This window comes from Odocoileus virginianus, chromosome 1, assembly GCF_023699985.2.
Source record: "Odocoileus virginianus isolate 20LAN1187 ecotype Illinois chromosome 1, Ovbor_1.2, whole genome shotgun sequence".
NCBI lineage: Eukaryota > Metazoa > Chordata > Mammalia > Artiodactyla > Cervidae > Odocoileus > Odocoileus virginianus.
Window position 1 is genome coordinate 25725088 of NC_069674.1, and position 20429 is coordinate 25745516.

Sequence of the window (20429 nt, forward strand, 5' to 3'; positions counted from 1 at the left end):
AATGAATCGCACACAGCTGACCAAAAAGGTAAAAAAAAAAAAAAAAGTCCCAGATCCTCTAGGACACTCCAATGCCATCTCCCTTGGGAAGTTTTTTCCATTCCTCAATTAATTGTTCTTTCCTCTGCACTCTCATGCCACCTATACTCTTCACAACTCTATTTTGTTTTTCCCTGTTGCAGTTTTTCACGTGGCTGTCTCAACTGTAAGACTACAAGGCATTCAAGAAGGCAGAAATTATCTCATTAATTTCATCATCAGCCACAACCTATCAGAGAATGCCTTTCTTTTCGTGGTGGACTTGTAATAAAAATCTTGGCCTCATTAAGGAAGTCTCCCCAAACCTGTTTATTGTGCTAATTACTACAAGTGACCCTTGAAGACCTTCTGATACCAACATAACTCATATAATTCACAATAATACCTTTAAATGTGAAGAACTAGAACAGCCCTCGAAAAGTCTCATGCTCAGCTGCCCATTTCCTGTAATGGGACCCAACTGGAAACAAGTAGGCGGAGAAGACAGAACCAAATGGGCAAGTCCCAAGAGAAAGACTACCCCACTTTACAAATATCCATTAAGTTGCAATTCAATTAAAGTATCTGAAAAGAATTCATAAGTATCAGCAGACCCTGTAATTGCTTAATTAAGGATAGAAGCCTAGCAAACACAACTACAATAACAGTCTGATTCATTAGCACCTCTGTGATAGCAGAATGGGATTTCTCACTTAAACATACACTGGCGTTAATTGTGTAATTTGGTTAGGCACTGGTAATCAATGGGGATCCACCATTCCTGGGGCCAGGAGATGAGGACGATATTCCTGTTCACCTTCCCTCTCCTCTCTCATTAAAGTTCTGGCTCTGCTAAAACAGGCAGTTGATAGTCCTATTAGGATTGACTGGAGAAGAGACGTTACAGAGGGAAGGAAGTGTGGTACTTTGTTCAAGGGCATTCAAGGTGGAAGGACATACAGCCAACCTTTAGCTCATCGGGCACACACATACCATCATTTATCAAACCCCAGACTTCTAGAAGCTCTCCTCCTTGCCTTATGACAAGGGAGGCAGTTTCAAGAGGACACTTGTAATCAAAGAGAAAATAAAAAATTGAAAAATGCCAAAGGGCAGGCAAAGAAAAGTCTCATTTCCTAGTCTTGTTTCATATGACTAGGTAACTGGTTAATTATAAGTTGCCTGCTGTGATCCACATGGGAACACCCTGCCAGGTGGCTTGCCGCATCCGAGACGGTTTGTACTGTGAGTTCCACACCAGGTGACTGCCATCCACTGCCCACCACACAGCCAAACCTGTCCTGGTCCACAATTCCTTGGACACGTTGCTGCCCTACCATTAAGACTGTGGAAATGTAAATAACGTGGGATCAGTGAGTTAAATACAGGGGTCCCCAACCTCCAGGATCTAATGCCTCATGATCTGAGGTGGAGCTGATGTAGCAGTCATAGGAAGAAAATGCACAATAAATGTAATATGCCTTAATTATGTCAAAACCACCTCCCCTCCCCTCTTTCCATGGAAAAAATGTCTTCCACAAGTCTGGTCCCTGATGCCCAAAAGGCTGGGGACTGCTGAGTTACAAGAGTCCAACTATCTGATGATATTAAGACTTCTTAGAATATTTTGCACTTAAATTTCAAATTATTACTCTCTTCTCATTCAGACATTTGATTTAATGACACTTTGATACCTGCTATGCTTAGCCAACAGGACAACTTTCTGAATTGTGCCCTCAGCATGACCCAGACAGCCCAGAGCTAAGAAAGTAATGCAAAATAAGGCAGTGTCATATAAAGGTCACAGCAATAAGACACTCCAGAGCCCACTGGTGCTCTGAAATAAAAAAATGTGAAACATGGGCCATGCAATCTGCAAATATGTGCCTCAGTGTCCCTTTAGACAAGGTACTAAGTAAAGGTGACACACAGGACAAATGAAAATGAACTAAAAATAAAGACGAAGTAAACTTGTTTCCCTGGTGGCTCAGTGGATAAAGAATCTGCCTGCAACGTAGGAGACCTGGGCTCAATCTCTGGGTTGGGAAGATCTGGAGAAGGAAAAGGCAACATGCTCCAGTATTCTTGCCTGGGAAATCCCATGGACAGATGAGCCTGGCACGCTATAGTTCATGGGGCTGTAAGAGTTGGACACGACTGAGTGACTAACCCACCACCACCAGACTGCTTTTGTTCTAAGAGAAGATAGTGTGTGAAGTGAAGTGAAGTGAAAATCGTTCAGTTGTGTCTGACTCTTTGAGACCCCATGGACTATACAGTCCATGGAATTCTCCAGGCCAGAATACTGGAGGGGGTAGCCTTTCCCTTCTTCAGGGGATCTGCCCAACCCAGGGATTGAACCCAGAACTCCTGCATTGCAGGCAGATTCTTTACCAGCTGGGCCACAAGGGAAGCCCAAGAGTACTGGAGTGGGTAGCCTATCTCTTCTCACGCAGATCTTCCCCACCCAGGAATCAAACCGGGGTCTCCTGCATTGCAGGCAGATTCTTTACCAACTGAGCTATCAGGGAAGCCCTGAGATAGTGTATGGAGCTCACTAAATGCTGCTAGATGAAGAGAAGGAATGCTTTTAATAATGCCCAGGGAATGTTGGCCTTGTTAACTCAGGACAAGGACTGCCGGTGATTGCCTGGAAGACTGAAATAAGTGTTCCTAGGAGGCGGCCTCCACAGTAGGCGGGGGACCTTGAGCACCGTCAGTTCTGAGGGGGTAAGGTCGCCTGCTCTGCGGCCAAACCTGAGCCAGGTGCTGGGAGGACTGAAGGGCAAACACTCTCAGGAGGCGCTGACCTGTTAGCTACAGCTGACTCTGCCTAGCCCCACCTGCTATCCCATCTGACCAGGCAATCATTCCACATACAGGGGTGCAGGAACCGTGACAGAGGCCAGCTGGCTCGGGCCAAATGCCACTCCCTATCAAGCTGTGGGGCCGTCTGCCCAAAAAAGGCCACATGAAAATGGAAAGTGTCCACCCCACCTCGAAGTCCAGAGGGCTCTCCAAGAGGCTGGGAGTGATGAGACCAGCACATGTATATGGGACTGCTGAACAGGTCTCTCGACTTTCCCCTTGAGAATCACAACGATAACGTCATTTCCAGCAGACTCCATTTTAACCAGGTACAGGGCGCATGCCACGGAGAGTTACCAAGCTGTGTCATGTGGACCACTGTCCAGGTGAGCAGCTGGAAGGTGTGAGTATCACGTCTGCTTACACTCACATTCAGCTTTGGGGCTGGTCTCAGACAACCGTGGGGTCCTTCTGTCTAGGATCTCCAGCCCTGTTATCCCTCTCATTCAATCTGTTTCCACTAGGTCACTGCCCACTGATGACTGACTTGCATCCCCTCTGAGTTCCTGCTCCTGAGAATTCAGACCAGTGCTTCTCAAGGTCCTGGTATCATCTCACTTCATCTCTTTAATGTCCTCACTAGTCAAGAAGACTTCGTTGAGTTTTACATTCTATAATTGGCACTATGAAGACAACAGGTATAGTGAAAAGCTTTTCTAAGTATTCATGTCATGTTCTGCTCCGATCCTAACAATTATAGTTTTTACAAAGGTACTCAAGATGCTGACATCCTTAGAATGTTCCCTTGACCCTTTAGCACTCAATTTTCTGCATTCCTTTTTCCATTCTGCTAGACTGTTATGAGGAGCCGTCTATTTTAAATTCTTTTTCTTCTTACCCACATTTACTCCCCAATAGTCTGTAATCTGTTAGCTGAATCAACCCTGATTAAAGGAAGAAAAATCTGTGACTTAGTAATTGAACAGTAGTATAAAATCTTTCCACAGTTTTTACCTACTCGATCTTTTAAGGTGAAACCCAACACTTGGCTTCCAGAAGACTGCTCTCTCAGGATTCTCCATCTAATCCTCTGGCCACCGACTATCTGTTCCAAGAACCTATTCTTAGCATTGCCCTTGCTGGTGAACATCAAACTCTGCCCAATAACTCAAGCTCTGGGCCAGTTTACTTTCTCTCCTATATTCAATGTCAGCCCCCATCCTTGACCCCTGGAACAGAAAGTCTTCCTGTTAAAAACTTTTCTAGGGAGGGGGGATCGGGATGGGGAATACATGTAACTCCATGGCTGATTCATGTCAATGTATGACAAAACCCACTGAAATGTTGTGAAGTAATTAGCCTCCAACTAATAAAAATAAATGAAAACAAAACAAAACAAAAAAAAACTCTTCTAACCTTTCCTCTCCTCTATCACCAGATTTTGGGCCTCTGTCCCTCTTGCTTCTTAACCACTCTCCCAGCCTCCAGCCTCATGTATTCTAACATATCTACCAAGATAAACTGTCTTAACACCAAGGGTGAGCATGGCATGCTCCTAATACCTTAAACAACTCTGAGGGTCCATACCATGTTCCATGGAAGACTAGCTTCCTTCTATATTTCCAGCCTCACCCCACTCTTCACTGTACCAAAGGATTCATGGTTCCCTGAACACATCAGAATATACTATACCTCTATCTTTGTACTTGCTGGTACCTCTACCTAGAATATTCCTTCTCCTCCCCTCTCATCCTGTTCTTGCAACATTGCAAACTCATATCTCCTTTCAAACACAGCCAGATACACAATCCCTGACCTCCACCCAACCAACCACTCCCTCCTCTGTGCTAGCTACTTCTGTGTCTTGTAAGTAATTCTATTTTCTTGCCTATCACCCAAAACCGCAGTTTGTTCATGTGCCTGTCTTTCCTCTAGAGCATCTCAAGACCTAGGCCTGTGTCTTACCAGGATGCAGAGTTCCTTGCTCCAAACTCAAAGAGGAAGGCTCTTCTTTCAGTGAGCATTCTGCTAAGTCAGGAGGCAGCTGGGGCAGCTCCTTCTCTTGATTTATTTGAATTAATGTGGTAGTCAGAATCTCCTAGATACACACAGTGCACAACTGTGCCATTCCACACAGAGTTAAGGAAAGCTCTGGTTATGAAGTCACTAAGTCTTTGTGAAGAGGGCAGGAAGGAAACATTTATTGATGATCTACTTTATGGCAGGCCTACTCTGAATGTTTACACATCTCATTAAACCCTCGCAAAAATCCTAAAAGGCAAGAAATGCTCTCCAGTTAGCCAATGTGTAAACCAAGGCTTGACGAGAGTTAAGAAAAACAACAACAACAAACCTCGCTGAAGTCCCCTGCTCATAAACAGCAGAGCCATGGTTCAAACTGAGGCCTCCCTGCCTCCTCTCTCTCTCATGACTCTTCAATGTTCTGTATCCCTGCCAGGATTCTAAAGAAATCAGAAGATGCATAACACAACTGCATAGAGGATGGCAGGAGAAAAATGTAAAAGCTTATATTTTTATCAGGTATTAGCTTCTGTAATCTATCTTTCACTATGTAAGGTAACTCAAGCAATGCCTTTTGAACTGCTAAGCTTAGAAGAATGCCAAATACACAGGAGAACCAGTGGACACCAAGGCCAAGTGATCAGGCTGCCTGTGCCTGAGCAAGGTACGACCAAAAGGTTCTGCAGGAATACTCCAGCCAAGACAGGTCTAAAGCCCTGGGCAGGCTCCATTCAGGTGGTTTTAGGTTGGGAAGCCAGACCTCAATGTTTTCTTTCCCCTATAGATCTGTGGCCAAGTTTCCGGGAACGAATAATGCCGTTTCTCTTTCACACCTCTGGGATCAAGCTCAACGCTGCCAAAATGATGCTTTTGCTTTGCAGGCAGTGAGCAAAGAATGAGTTGAACATTATACCTCAAACCCTGTAACAACAAGAATTCACTGCTAAGAAACTCCTCCACTACGAGAACCTTAATAAAAAGGACATGAACGGCTCCATGAAAGGACTCGCGCACACTGCGGTCCTGCCCCTCCGTTCACTTACAGCACACATGTGCAGACACGAAAGCACAGGCCTCCAGAGAGGTGTGGCTTTGTTACAGCCTTCCTTCTCTAGAGCTGCCCCTGAGCTGTATATCATATATCCGCTGGCCCCTTCAGAAGGCCTATAGAGCCAGGCAGTGATCAGTAATGTTGCAGGAGACTCAAGGAGCCATGAGGGCCAAGCAGCAATTGTGAGCTTCACGGCCACGTGCTCAGGGAGTCACTGATCACAGCTAACGATCCATTCAGCTGGGGTCTGCAGGAGACCCTTATTCGGGCAGACACTATCAATGCCTTCAGCAAAAGGGAGAATGAGGCAATGTGGCAGAGAATGGCAAAGGGGGCCCTCGGTTCTCTTCCCCTGTGGCAAATTCTACTCAGGAATTCAAGAGAAGTAGGGCTGAGGCAACAGGACAGCCCCAGAGAAGGCAGCGTGCAGCAGGTAAACACAACGGGATATGTCCTTTGGGACTGAGCAAAACTTTGTGTGCACAGGTGTGGGGTGACCCTCTCCCTCAAAGACCACAGCCTCTGCAAAGTACTGATGGAAATAATTTTCTTGCCTGCCAGCAGGGAAATAATGAAGCCATCTGCTCCTTGAATGCATACATGTATACTGCTCACAGAGCATGGTTCACACATAGACTTGCTGGCTTGTGAAGTATTATTAGAAAAGATAAGGTAAGAAAGATGGACATTTGGTCAGCAAAGAAAAGGAGGAAGGCTTGGGACTTTCCTGACAGTCCCAGTGGTCAATACTACCTTCCAATGCAGAGGCTGCGGGTTCAATCCCTGGTCAGAGAGCTAAGATCCCACACTGTGCCTCTTGGCCAAACAAACAAACAAACAAAACAACAGAATGTAAAATGGAATTAATAATGTAACGAATTCAATAAAGACTTTAAAAATGGTTCACAAACACAGCAGGGTGGTCTAGCCCAAATGGCAGACGCTAGCCATGAACACTCACTCCACGATGAACACTGTCTTAGGTCAGGAATTCCCTTCACTCAGGGTGTATGTATGTGTCTCATACGCTGTCCTACGTGCCCACATCCTGCGGTTGGCAGGAATGAGAAGTAGGATGGAACCAGTGCTGGGTCTGCAGTAACAGCAGGATCAGACTAGGAGCTCTGTGTTCATGTCTCCATCAGAGATTGAAGCACCCACATGGGCTCCAAGTCCTGTGGAAAACCCAGTGGGAAGGAGGACATGTGACCTCCAGGGATAACTCCTGAGCTCCAGGAAGAATTTCCAGAACACCACATAACACAGGAGACTTACCCGCAAGCAAGAAGGTGATAAGGCAAGTTTCCTTTGGCAAATACAGCTTGAGACGAGAACCACTGAACACATACTCCACCACAGCTTCAGAACGACCTGCCCGCTGAAGGAAGGGCAGAAACTGCTTTGCTTTTTGGGTGTCCTGGGGGAGAAAAGAAGAACCATCAGAAAAATAATGGAATCAAGGTAAATGTTTCTTTTTCTCTGGTCTGGGGCAAAAAGTCTGGCAGATCACAGGAAGCTGGGCAAATAACCTTCTATCAGACATTTCTGAAACTATGACAAAAACAAGAAACCCACGTGACATTCACAGGAGAAAGAGAGTTAACCAAAAGCTTCTAGAGCTTTCTAAATGACTCTCTTCTCTCCTCTGTTCCATCACTAAAGCATTCAGCGATATAAGAGACTTCCCCGGTGGTGCAGTGGATAAGAATCTGCCTGACAATGCAAGGGACAGGAGTTCCAGCCCTGGTCCAGGAGATTCCACGTGCTGCAGAGTAACTAAGCTCCAGAGCCACAACTACTGAGCCTAAGTGCTGCAACTTCTGAAGCCCGTGTACCTAGAGCCTGTGCTCTGCAATTAGAGAAGCCACCACAATGAGAAGCCCGCACATTGCCACGAAGAGTAGCCCATGCTCACTGCAACTAGAGAAAGTCCTCTCACAGCAACAAAGACCCAGCGCAGCCATAAATAAATAAATAAATAATTTTTAAGAAATTAGGATGGTGGCTTGAAATGAGAATTTCACTCATCCAGGACAGGAAAAAGGGCTCTTTTTCCTCCTATAGAAAATTAAAGGAAAAGACCTACCATCTTCAAAGCTTAATCTAATCTTTTATTTTCAATTAAAAAAAAAATAACATCCAGGTTCCTGACACAGCCCCTAAATCCCTTTTCCAGGAAACCCAAAACAGTTCATTGTCAGTCTTTAACAGGCTGTGTTTTCCTAACAAGGAGGAGAGTGTAGCCTTTCGGGGGGTGGGGGGGTGGGGGCGCGGTGTCAGTGGGGAGGACCCAATACTTCAAGCCCTGCTCTCTGTCTTTCCAGGGATGAGGAGAGATCGGGGCATGCAGCTCCTGTTCCCAGCCCAGGAAACCTGCAATAGCAGGATGTGATCCACGGGGACCAGAAAACACCACATCATGTCAGCACCAATAATTACAGAAATGATAAAAGCATGTGAAACTTTATAGAGATTTAAAGAAAACTTTTCCCATGCATCAACCCCAAGTGCAAGCATCTACCCTCAAGAGTACCAACTCATGGACCTTCTGAACCTCAGAGCTCTCAGCTTTGGAGGAGCTGAGAGCCATCAAATCCTTTCAGTCTCTCCAGCTAATTAAACAGATGACAGAGTAAGCAAGCATCGGGTATCACGTGGCATGTGCTGGGGGAACAGTCACTGGATGAATTTCAGAGGTTTGTAGCACGGCCAGCAGAGCCCCAAGCTCCCTCAGAGGACAGCGAGCTTTGCACACTTGCCCAACTCGGACGACAGAAGCCGTCTGCACTCGCCAAGCTCTTCCTTCCTAACTCTGCTCCTAGCAACAGAGCTATTGTACCTAAATTAATGCACATTAGATAATGAAAATTTAACAAGCCATCAAGTATTTGAGAGTCTTCACAGCAGCCAAAGGGGCTCCTCTCATTCAGAAGCCGTGAGGTAGGCTGGGATGAAAGCAATATTTATAGTAATGAGAGTCATCCTTCTCTTTAAACAGATTCTCGGAGAAAAGGAGAGACAGTCATCCATTCTCAGGGTTTTTCTAAGGGCGCATTGGTAAAAGGTAAGGTAACAATGAGCTTTAGTGGGTTGGAAACTCCCCCAATGAACATTTAAACAATCATACACTCTTCTATCCATATACAGTGGGAAGATGCTTTTCTGGCGCTTGGCTGAGGTCCAGAACAGCCAAGCAAGACAAATGCTCCACAGGAAGGAAGGCACCACCTGATTAAAACCCTTGTGCATGCTAGTCTAAATCTGCAATGTTATTCCTGGGCTGAGCCAATAAGTCAACAACAATTATGAAATTGATTATCGCCAATCATGAGGCAACTTAAGGTCTCTAAAGAGAAGGCCTTTCCCTCAAGACCACAGTAATCTATATTTTTCAAAAATAGACGTTTGCTCATCACTGTCTCTTAGATGTATTTATCTGAGAGAAAGATGCTTATGGGAATAAAATCACACATACACACATGTACACCTCTAATGTTAATACTAAAAAAGTAAATAGCAGCAAACTTCTATTTTGCTAAATGATTACCTAGTTTATCAAGGGATACTTACTCAGACAGAGAATCAGAGAGACATGAAGGGGCCCTATTGTTAGCCATGTAAGACAGATAAAGACAGATGGACCGATAAAAATAAAACAATGGATGTTCCTCACTCCTCCTAAATCTCAACCTACAATTTAATCCTATTCCAGAAATACCTGGGAAGAGAGCAAAGGGAATGTGACATGCCACCGATTATGACGATGAGAAGTAAAAGCCAGCTGTGACAACCGAAGCCATGAAAGCAAATTTTAAAAGCACACAAGAATTGGCCATGTCTCTTTCCAGAGGTAAAATTGTGAGACAAAATGTGAATCTCCTGATTCTCTTGAGCAGGTGATATGCCCATGGACCATCCATTAAAGTAAAAGATGGAAATCTTGCCCAAGGTGATAAGAGTTTTTGAAATAAAAAATTCTTATAAAGCCAATTAAATTGAATGCAATCACCAAAAGATGTCATCAGCTTTTTCAAAACTCATGTCACAGGCAGACAATGGTATTTGTCTTTCCTCGTCATCTCAAGTTCTTCCTTTGCTTGGCTAGTTCCTTTTCAATACAAAAATTCTCAAAACCTTTAGCATTTGTTTCAGTGGCTCAAATGAAAAGACTGGAAAGATGGACTGACAGGTTCCTTCAAGTGATATAGTTATAAGTCATTCTCTGTAAATTTAGTGATGGAATTTTTTTTTTTTTTAATTTTAGGACTTTTGCTTATCTTACTAGAAAATGGACTAAATGTTATGGCTAAACGATTGCCTTCCTAAGAGTCTGTCAAAGTACAGCAATGTGCTAGGTTCCAATACTCATTTCTAAAGGTTTCAGCAATAGGTAAATTAGAGAAAACATGACTACAAGAACCAGTATAATAAGAGCCCAGTTTAGGCCCTAATGAAGAGTTGAAGATGGCAGGTAGATCTCAAGGGCAGCCAAATGATAAAGTTGAAAGGATGTCATTAACATGACATTCAAAATTCTCTTCCAATAATTCAAAGCAGGACCTTCTAAGACTTGGTGAAATGATTTCCTTATAACTCCAAACATATTTTTAAAAATAAAGATTAATGGCCTCAAATTTAAAGAAATAACAACATGGAAACTTAAGGCACAGGTAAGACTATTAAATATCAATATTTCTGTTTAGAAATACTGTTACAAAGACCCTCATCCTCAAGCTTTCTGTGGAGTAAACCATCCTCAGGCTGGTTTTCATGAGGTCTGGGAATCTATTCGCTGCAGCTATCACAGTTGAGTTACACAGTCTCAAGGCTTTGAGAATGCATGTGGCTATATTAGCTATAGTTTTCTGTACTAATATTCCCCTCCACCAGTGTAAATAATCAAGAAGCAACTGTAATTCTGACCAGGTAAGTCTTCTGTTGCACTGGTAGTTTTCACATTACCTGTGCTCCAAAACAAACCAAATATTAAGTATTTTTCTGTCCTCCTAGAAAAGCTAATTTAAGGTTGCATTAGCTACATTTAACCTGCTATTGTGGATGGCATCTCTTTAAGGAATGTTTCTGCTTCCTCAATGCACCTTGAAATTGAGAAAGTAATGATGCAACAAATGTGCCTGAGGTGGCTTCATTTCAAAGGATGTTAATATCTATACCTCAAATTTATAGGAGTGAGGTTTTGAAGGACCTGAAGAAAGGCAGGATGATCCTCAGGGAGTGGGAAAGGTTATAAAAACACCTTAAGCACACACTCCTACTCTGCCCTCACTTCTGATGGTCAGTCTAAACCTCTTATAAACGTGGGTGCATGTGTCAATGCCTATAAAAGATCCCCTTCATCAGTGAGACTGTAACTTACCTCTAACAAAGTACTTTGCTGTGTAAGCAAACACATGTTTGAAATAATTGAGTATAATGAATTACCAAGTTTGGGAGAGTGGGTAAGTTGTGGAGGGGGATAGGGTGGGGAAGAGAACAAGGAAAGGAGAACCCCTACGTGGCAGTCACAGGGCAGAGAGCCACAAGAACACTACTCACACAGGTAGGTCCCCAGTCTCATCGAAGAACAGAACTAAACACAAATCAATCTCTCTAAATTCTGGAACACGGATTTTGGTTGTCAGTTTACACTAGTTGCCAGCAAAGTGAAATCTATGATTTTTCCACTGAAAATAGCCACAGAGTAGGCTTTAACATGGGCTTCCCTGGTGGCTCACTGGTAAAGAATCCATCTGCCAATGCGGGAGACATAAGTTTGATCCCTGGGGTAGGAAGATCCCCTAGAGAAGGACTACCCACTCCAGTATTGTTGCCTGGAGGATTCCATGGACAGAGGAGTCTGGGGGGCTACAGTCCATGGGGTCACAAAGCATCTGACGTGACTGAGTGACTGAACAACAAGGCGTAACATCGTTGGGACTGGAGAGAGGCAGCCATTATAGCACACAAAACAGCACAGGGAAATGGGAATAAGTAAACCTATTAGTTAACAATTAACCACTCAGGATTATCATGTGCAAGTCTCAGATGGGAACTGTTAATAATGAAACTCACTAATTAGTTCTCATCATCACAATCACTCTTTGATTAACATCATAGGAAAAAGAACTAAAAACAAATACATGCAGAGCTTTTAATGGTACCATGGGGGTATTCAACTCCACAAGCACTTGGGAAACAGAACTCAAACATGATGAAGCCTCCTGCAGGTACAACTGTGTCCTGAACTGCCCACTCCAGCAAACCAGAAGGGTTTCCCCCCCAAAAGAGCTGACAATCTTGTCTCTGCAGGGCTGACCTGAGGCTAAAGGACTCAGGAGCACAAAGCGGTTTGGGTCCAACTAACCTTAATATTGAAGCAGCAAAGTATGTGTGTACAAGTGGACAGACAGGGAGAAAAAAGAGAACATGGAAGTCAGTTCTAAGGTTACTGAAGCAAACACACACCCTCATTTTAAGCTGTACTGTGCTAACTTCTCATCGTAGGTATCTCTGTGGTCAGGGCACTCCAGCCCAGAAGAACCACCTCTGCAATCACACAGCAGGCAGAGCATAACCACATTCCTGTCCAGAAAGGCAAAAAGGGCCTCCATCACTCCACATTCCCTCCTTCCCAACCCACAGGCTCCAGGGCCCCATGTGATCTTTCAATTCACAGAAGAAATTTATGATTCCCTTCAAGGCACCAGCTGTCTAGCGAGACAATCTCCTGACATCCGTGGAGCCCTGGGAGGGGACACCTGGGAATGCCCCCAGCTCCAACGTGACCACAAAGTTCCCTTTCCCTGGCTGGTCTGCCATGCTCCATGGTGAAGCGTCTGTAAAGGGGGCTGGTGAAGGGTGTAAACAGCAGTGAGGTCAAGTTTACCAGCGATGAAGTGAACACAGGAGAGAACCCTAGAAACAAAACCACTCTGGCTGGGAAAAAAATCCAAGAAACCATGTACACTACCAAAAACAATAAAAAAGGTGTTGCAGCTGGGCCATCAATAATCTCTCATTAAGTGTTGTCTGTGGTTTACAGTTTCTCACAGTGTTTAGTTAGCTGGCACAGTGCCTCACTTAGGCCTTCAAAGTGTTGGAACGTAGGAGAAACCATGTTTCAGGCTCTGGGCTCCATTCCTGGGAGGAATGAATCAAGAGGACATTTGCAGAAGCACTATGTTGGAAGAAAGCCCTAAACTTGAGAGGCGGCATTCTAATCTGTAGCACACTCAGAGAACATGACCTTCAGTTTTCCTCCTTGCTTTTGCTTCTTCACCAAATAGTAAGGGAGGGCAGCCTAAAAATCAGAGACCAAACGGCAGAAGGAGACTGTGGGGTGCACTTCCCACGCTGGAAGGAGACCTCCTTTGTATCCCCAAGGATTTCCCTGGTGGCTCAGATGGCAAAGCGTCTGCCTACAATGTGGGAGACCTGGGTTTGATCCCTGGGTCAGAAAGATCCTCTGGAGAAGGAAACGGCAACCCACTCCAGTACTCTTGCCTGGAAAATCCCATGGACAGAGGAGCCTGCTAGGCTACAGTCCATGGGATTGCAAAGAGTCGGATACGACTGAATGGCTAAACTTTCTTTGTATCCCCAACATGGAGAGGAAATTTTCTCTACACCAGACATGAAACACTGAGAATATGTCTGCCCTCTACAGCCCTGAAAAAAACAGGTGTCTGGGTATTTTTATTGGGTTGGTCTTGCCCACCATCTATTTCTGTTCCATGAAGTACAACACTGAGAAAAGAAAGCGGGACTTGGCAAATGCTAAGAAGAAAAGACACAACCGTGTTTAGGAAGAAAATATGCAAAAGCAGCATTACAACAATCATAGCAGCCCAATTAAAAGAAAGTCAAATCCTGTTCCAGAAAGAGATTAGAGGACTCAGAGAATATGGTCAGAACTTCATCTCTCATCACCCCTAGCCAAAATCTCCCTCAACAGGGGACTGGATGAGCAAATTGTGGTCCACTCACACAATAGACTACTACTCTGAAATAAAAAGGAGGTTAACAACATGGATGGATCTCAAATACATGATTCCATTTCTATGACATTCTTGCAAAGGTTAAATTGTAAAGATACATTACAGATCAGTGGTGGCCACGGACCAGAGGAAGGGCTGAGGACTGACTCCAAAGAGGATGGAAGACTTGTGTGTGGGGGCGGTGGGAAATGATGAAAGCCTTTTATCTTGACTGTGGCGATGGTTACATGTATACATGTTTATCAAAAGTCCATTTACACCTAAATTAAAAAAAAAAAACCACAGGGAACTCTACTTAATGTTCTGTGGTGACTTAAATGGGAAGGAAATCTAAAAATGAGGGGACATATATATACATATAATTGATTCACCTTGCTATACAGCAGAAACTAACATGACATTGTAAAGTTACTATGCTCAAATAAAAATAAAACAACAACAATAAAAAATAAACAAGAAAAAAATGTCTTGGGTAGGTAGACTATGCAAGATTTTCATTTTTAACTCAAGAAAATTTTCTTAATCAATTAGTTTATAAGCATTTCACGGTGAATAAAAAGTTCAAAATTCAGTACTCAGTAATTATATTTTAGGTAAACCACTTTAGCTATTCAATGCTTTGAAGTACTTTTAAAAATTGAAACTGAAAATAGTTTGAATGAGAAAGCAAAAGGTTAAAAGAGCATAGGAAAAAACTTATGTTTCCCAAAAGCACCATAAGAAAGTATCAGTTCTCAGGCAATGGCTAAGAGTAAGCATGATGCCATCCTCAATTGGCTATACAGAGGAAATGTTCTACTCAAGCAATGAAAAGAGTACTACTAAGTACATACGTCTATTGACATTTCTTTTCTACCTTGAACTAAAATCATTCTGTGATCTGGCTTAACGTGCATAAAATAATACCCAACTCCCAATCAAATGAACATTCTGTATAGGCTCAAAGATAATTCTTTTACTGAAATGACTTTCAGTTTCCCAAATTTAACTGGCTGAAATTATGCTGCAAGAACTGTTCAATTTAACCTTTAGAAATGAAGTCACAGCCTTTGAGAGGAAAAACCTGCACTTGATCACCAACAGGAAATACAATGCCCTTGGTTGTTCTCTAAGACCAAAAAAAAAAAGAAAAAATCTACTTATAAGTTTAGTGTATAGAAAGTGCAGTTGATGATATCTCTATGCCTCAGACAAAGAGAGTAGAGTCTACACCTACACCTACGGAGGAAGTCTGCTATCTTCCTATCTCAATCCTCTTTCCCTCGCGTAGATAACCAAGGCAGTGCCAAGCCATATCCCTGCTCTGGTCTGCCAATCCACAACTGTCTCAGAGCTATGGCTCATAGTTTGTGGTTTTCACAAATAAACTCCACCTTCTTCCCACCCACTACTTCACCTGAACTACCCCATCCCCATTTCTACAGACTCTAGCTCTTTGACAGATGACTATTACAATCCTTGGTTAAAGAATTCAGTGTTTCTCAAATCACAAAGATATTCCGTGTTTCTAAAATCATGACTTTTTAAATTCCAGCTCTCCTTGGAGTGATGCAGTCCTCCTACTGACCTCTGCATGAACGGTGGCCCGTGGGGCCTGATACACAGCAGATGTCCTGGGCTGCTGACCTTGGAAGTTCCCTTCACCTCCTTTCCTAGGCTGTATTTCCTGAATTCATGTCTCCCTCCTTAAAAATCTTCCTCCTGACAACCTTTTCCTTTAAAAAAGAAATCCTATTCTTCTTTTTTGGAGCAAATGTTTTATCTTAGGTCAGGTAAGTAAATATAGGATTGCTTTTGTAGATTTTATTTGGGTAAAAGACTATCCTAATCATGAGAACTTTGAACAACAGATAAATTCTTTTCATAATCCATGAGCACAGCAATATACTATGTTTCTGACACCACTGGGTGCTTTAGTTATGATATGAAGAAAGATTTTATTATGAAACAATTATATTTGCTCAAGAATATGGACACAAAAGGGACTTCCCTGGTGGCTCAGATGGTAAAGTATCTGCCTACAATGCGGGAGACCCGGGTTCGAGCCCTGGGTGGGGAAGATCCTCTGGAGAAGGCAATGGCACCCCACTCCAGTACTCTTGCCTGGAAAATCCCATGGACGGAGGAGCCAGGTAGGCTGCAGTCCATGGGGTCGCTAAGAGTTGGACACGACTGAGCAACTTTACTTCACTTCATGGACACAAAAGATAGTGGTCCAAAATTACCAATTTATAACAAAAAATGTTTAAAGGGGAAGGTATATCTTCCCATTATTTTAAGGCTAATTATTTCTCAAAAAACAAGTAATTTACCCAAACTGTAGAAAAACCAATTTATATCAAATAGATGATTACAGTGATAACAGTTAAACGGTAGTATTCCTATTTTAAATTGTTAAAGATAAACACAACCAACGGGGATATGAGAAAAGGGCCATTTAGATTTTTAACAATGCTACTGTTACTTTTCTAAGAAAAAAAGAATTATAAGTAATCATAGGAATACTACAATAACCATCGTGTACATTTCCAGAAAAAGGACATGAGAATGGTCTAAAAACATAGCTTATACATGGGATGTGACAGTGTGAGTATGGAACAAAGCCCATTAGTCAGTATCTGTAACTCTGAATTATCAATTCTGAGGCTATGATTAAAAAGTAACACACAGGTCTGAAACACAATTTAAAAGAAAAATTTAGATCAATTTGTATCACTTCTGAACTCTCTATATCCAAGAGGTGAGAATTTATTACAGAACCACAAAATGGCTTGAGAGGTATAATTAAAATAATACGTACAGAGTAAAGAATTTAAAAGACGGTCTTATGAAGCACAGGTTTTCATTTCATGGGCAAATCAAGAACTCAGAGGCAAGGAAATTAATGCCATGCTAAACTCTGCCTCACCTGAGACAAGAACACAACTTCAGAAAAGGATGGAGGAGGGGAAGAAAAAAAAAAAAATCAAGCAACCTAGGACATAAAAAATGAAGATAAATGTTAAATAAGGGTTAGATGATTGAAATAATCTCAACAATTTTTTGAGATTTTAATCTTTTATCTTTATAATCCCCTAAAAGTATAGGGTTGGCCAAAAGGTTCAGGTTTTTTCCTAACAATCTTTTTGGCTAACCCATTACCTGTAACATTCATCTTTGCTTGCAGACATACCAATTTAGGTTCAACAAATTTAAGTAAAAAGCACTGTGGAGGACTTAATATTTACATTTTTAAAGCATTAATGAAATTATTATAAAATTTGGAAGGTTAAATTCAAGTTTTTGAAACAGAGAAAAAGGACATCCATTACGGTAGAAATTATTAAGACAAAAATGGTCAGTGTATAAGAATGCATTAAACTAAAACTTAATCATTTTACTAAATAAAGATTTATAGGTAAATAATGATACTGCTAAATCACTCATGCTAACCCTTGGTCTAAGGATCTACTTTGCTCTAAGTAGAATTGCTCTAAGAAAATAACTACAGACTATGATTTAGCTAAAGGAACCAATGACTTTTTTTTTGTGAAAGGAAAAAATCATCCAAATAAACTAAATAGCCAACAACTTGTAAGACAATACTAGGTAGATAGTAAGGTGAAAGAGGAATATTCGTGTGGAAAATAATTAAGTAGAGAAAGGAATGAAGCACCCATTATGTGTCACTGTTCAGGCACTGACTCCACAGTTAAGAATACAACAGTGGAAGTCTCAGTTCTGAAAAAACCTTCCATCACTTATAAAAGAGAGGGGGGAAAAGAAGAGAAAATGAAGAAAGAAAACAAGCCCATATTTTGGTGAACAGATGTAATCTTACTGAAAATTTTCTGGTAGTACTAGTAGAGATGATTGTCTTCCTTTGGCTTATTTATATTCCAGGCACTTAAAAACAAAAATTTTGACAGAAAACTTGTTTTAAGATGTATGAAAGTTTTTGTTTTTAAAAGAAGAAAATATATTAACATTCAGGGGCTCATTTGATTTTGCCCAGATAAACTTGCAAATTATTCTGGTCAGATAATTTAAGAGCCAAGAGTCAACATTCTCTTGAGTGAATTAGTTCTTCCTAATTGTTCCATATATTTTGAGACAAATAAATATTATGGACACTGTAATAAAGCCTGGAAACTCATTTGGAAAACGTCCCAACCTAACACTGCGTGAGAAACATGATCCATGTCTCCTTCAAAAACAGCATCTGAAGCACAGAGCTTCATGGCACTGACGACAGCAAACTAAGCTCTTCTCCTGAGGAATGAACATTTAACTTAGATAATTGTGGTGGAGAGCCAAAAGGACTGTTGACATTACACGGAAAAACAAAAATCACGTGTTAGCATGATATGAGAATAAGAAAAATGTGTTCCTAGTAAAGTCAGCAGCATGATGTAACGAGCATGACTTTGGGCTCAGAGATATTGAACTTAGAAGTGTGGTGGTCCAGTGGTTAGGAATCTGCCTGCCAATGCAGGGGACATGGGTTCAATCTCTGGCCCGGGAAGATTCCACATGCTGAGAGGCAACTAGTCCAGTGCGCCACAACTACTGAGCTCTTGAGCTGCAACCACTGAAGCCCACACATCCGAGCGCCTGTGCTCCGCAACAAGAGAAGCCCCCACAATGGGCCCATGTACTGCAACCAGAGAGTAGCCCATGCTCACTAGAGAAAGCTCATGTCCAATTACAAAGACCCAGTGCACCCAAAAATAAATTAAATTAAAAAAAAAAAAGTACCAGAATTCTACATATACAAGAAAAATGTGTAATAACAGGCTAAACAGTAAAGAGACTATCCTTAAAGAAAAATAACTTAAAAGTTGCTAGACATGTTGTGTCTTGGGGTACACTTGGGAGTTGTAATTCCTCCTAAAGAAAAATACAGATTTCATGCTGCCCCCAACCAGTGACTTTACAACTTGGATATGATGTATTTGCATATGGATACTGTACTGAGGTTTCCAATGTGAGACTCCCAGGTTGTATACTACCAGGGGAAACCATGTACCCCAGAATATGTTATGTACCCCAGAATATGTGAGTGATGGCAGAGAATTCAGACCAAGGCTTTTGGTCAAGATATTTCTTTTTCAGCTAAGGATCTCGTATCATTGCCATTTCTATCTCCAACGGTGCATATGTATTAATAATTACGGTTGTCACTAGTGTCATGAGGCTCTTACTTTTTAGTCTCTATGATTTTTCCCCTCACAGCTTGGGAAATTCCCTTTAAAGACTCTTTAAAATTTGGAGATAAAGGGCTTGGCCTAGGGACCCCTCTTCTTCCTTAATTCCCTGGGTAATTTTGTACACTCACCCAACAGGACTAACTCATGCATGAAGCCCATCCACTTTTCTGGCCTTGGACCATTTGAACAGTCCACGGTTACCTCAATTTTAAAAGGTCTAGAACTGCAAACCCTTGTGGCATATATTTGGGAGGAAAATCATCATACGGGAAAAGCAGCATCAAGTTATTTGTGCTGGACATTAGGATACACATGCATGACACCCACCTTTCATCCTCTACCGTGACCTCCAGATCCAGGCAATGGCCAAATTCTACTAGTTTTTCTATCAAAGTAGATCTCACACTTATCCTTCTTCATTCCCTGCCAAAACCCTAGTTCCAGCCACCATTCAGTCCTCCCCCAACCAGATAAAGACACTAAAGCTACTGTTCATTCTACAGAGTGGCCAGAATGAGTGAGAAATGCTGACTTCATTATTACACTTGTGCGTCACTTTCTATCACAGGACCTTCTGGTACACAATTATATCCTTCAGCCCTGAATAAAACCTCCAACTAATTTCTTCTTTAGGCCTCAATTTAAAATCACTTAAAATATGGTATTTGACCACAAGGAAGAAGGTACAACTGTGATGATACAAGTCTCAAGTTAGGCCAATAACTTCCCAGGTAGCTTAGATGGTAAAGAATCTGCCAGCAATGCAGGAGATGCAGATTCAATCCCTGGGTCAGAAAGGTTCTCTGGAGAAGGAAATGGCAACCCGCTCCAGTATTCTTGCCTAGAGAATTCCATGGACAGAGGAGCCTGGTAGGCTACAGTCCATGGGGTTGCAAAGGGTGGGACACAACTGAGCTAAAACACTTTCATACTTCTATTACAACTCTAATTAGAGACCCAGTTGCATATGACCTAGAAGGACTGCACCTGTCTTTTGTAATGTTGCATCCTCAACACCCAGCACTGTGCCTGGAATATAATAAAAGTTTAAGTCTTTCAGTTGTGTCTGACTCTTGGGACCCCACAGACTGCAGACAACCAGGCTCCTCGATCCATGGGATTTCCCAGGCAAGAATATTGGAGTGGGTTGTCATTTTCTTCACCAGGGAATCATCCTGACCCAGGGATTGAACCCCGGGGGTCTCGTGCATTTCGGGAAGATCCTTCATTGTCTGAGCCACAAAGGAAGCCAGGGGCTATAATAAGCTTTCAATACTTATTGTTTGATCATTCATTCATGACTCAACATGTCAAATGCATCTAAAACACAAACCAGACAGCATA

General features: G+C 42.3%; 1 protein-coding gene across 1 annotated transcript in view; it reads right to left on the reverse strand.

Annotated features, from left to right (window-relative positions):
* SND1 (staphylococcal nuclease and tudor domain containing 1) overlaps positions 1 to 20429 on the reverse strand; it is a 410101-nt gene that overhangs the window by 144469 nt on the left and 245203 nt on the right. The window contains exon 15 of the mRNA XM_020914889.2: positions 7175 to 7316. Within this exon, the coding sequence (XP_020770548.2) occupies positions 7175 to 7316 (142 nt within the window). The remainder of the gene's footprint in view (positions 1 to 7174; positions 7317 to 20429) is intronic.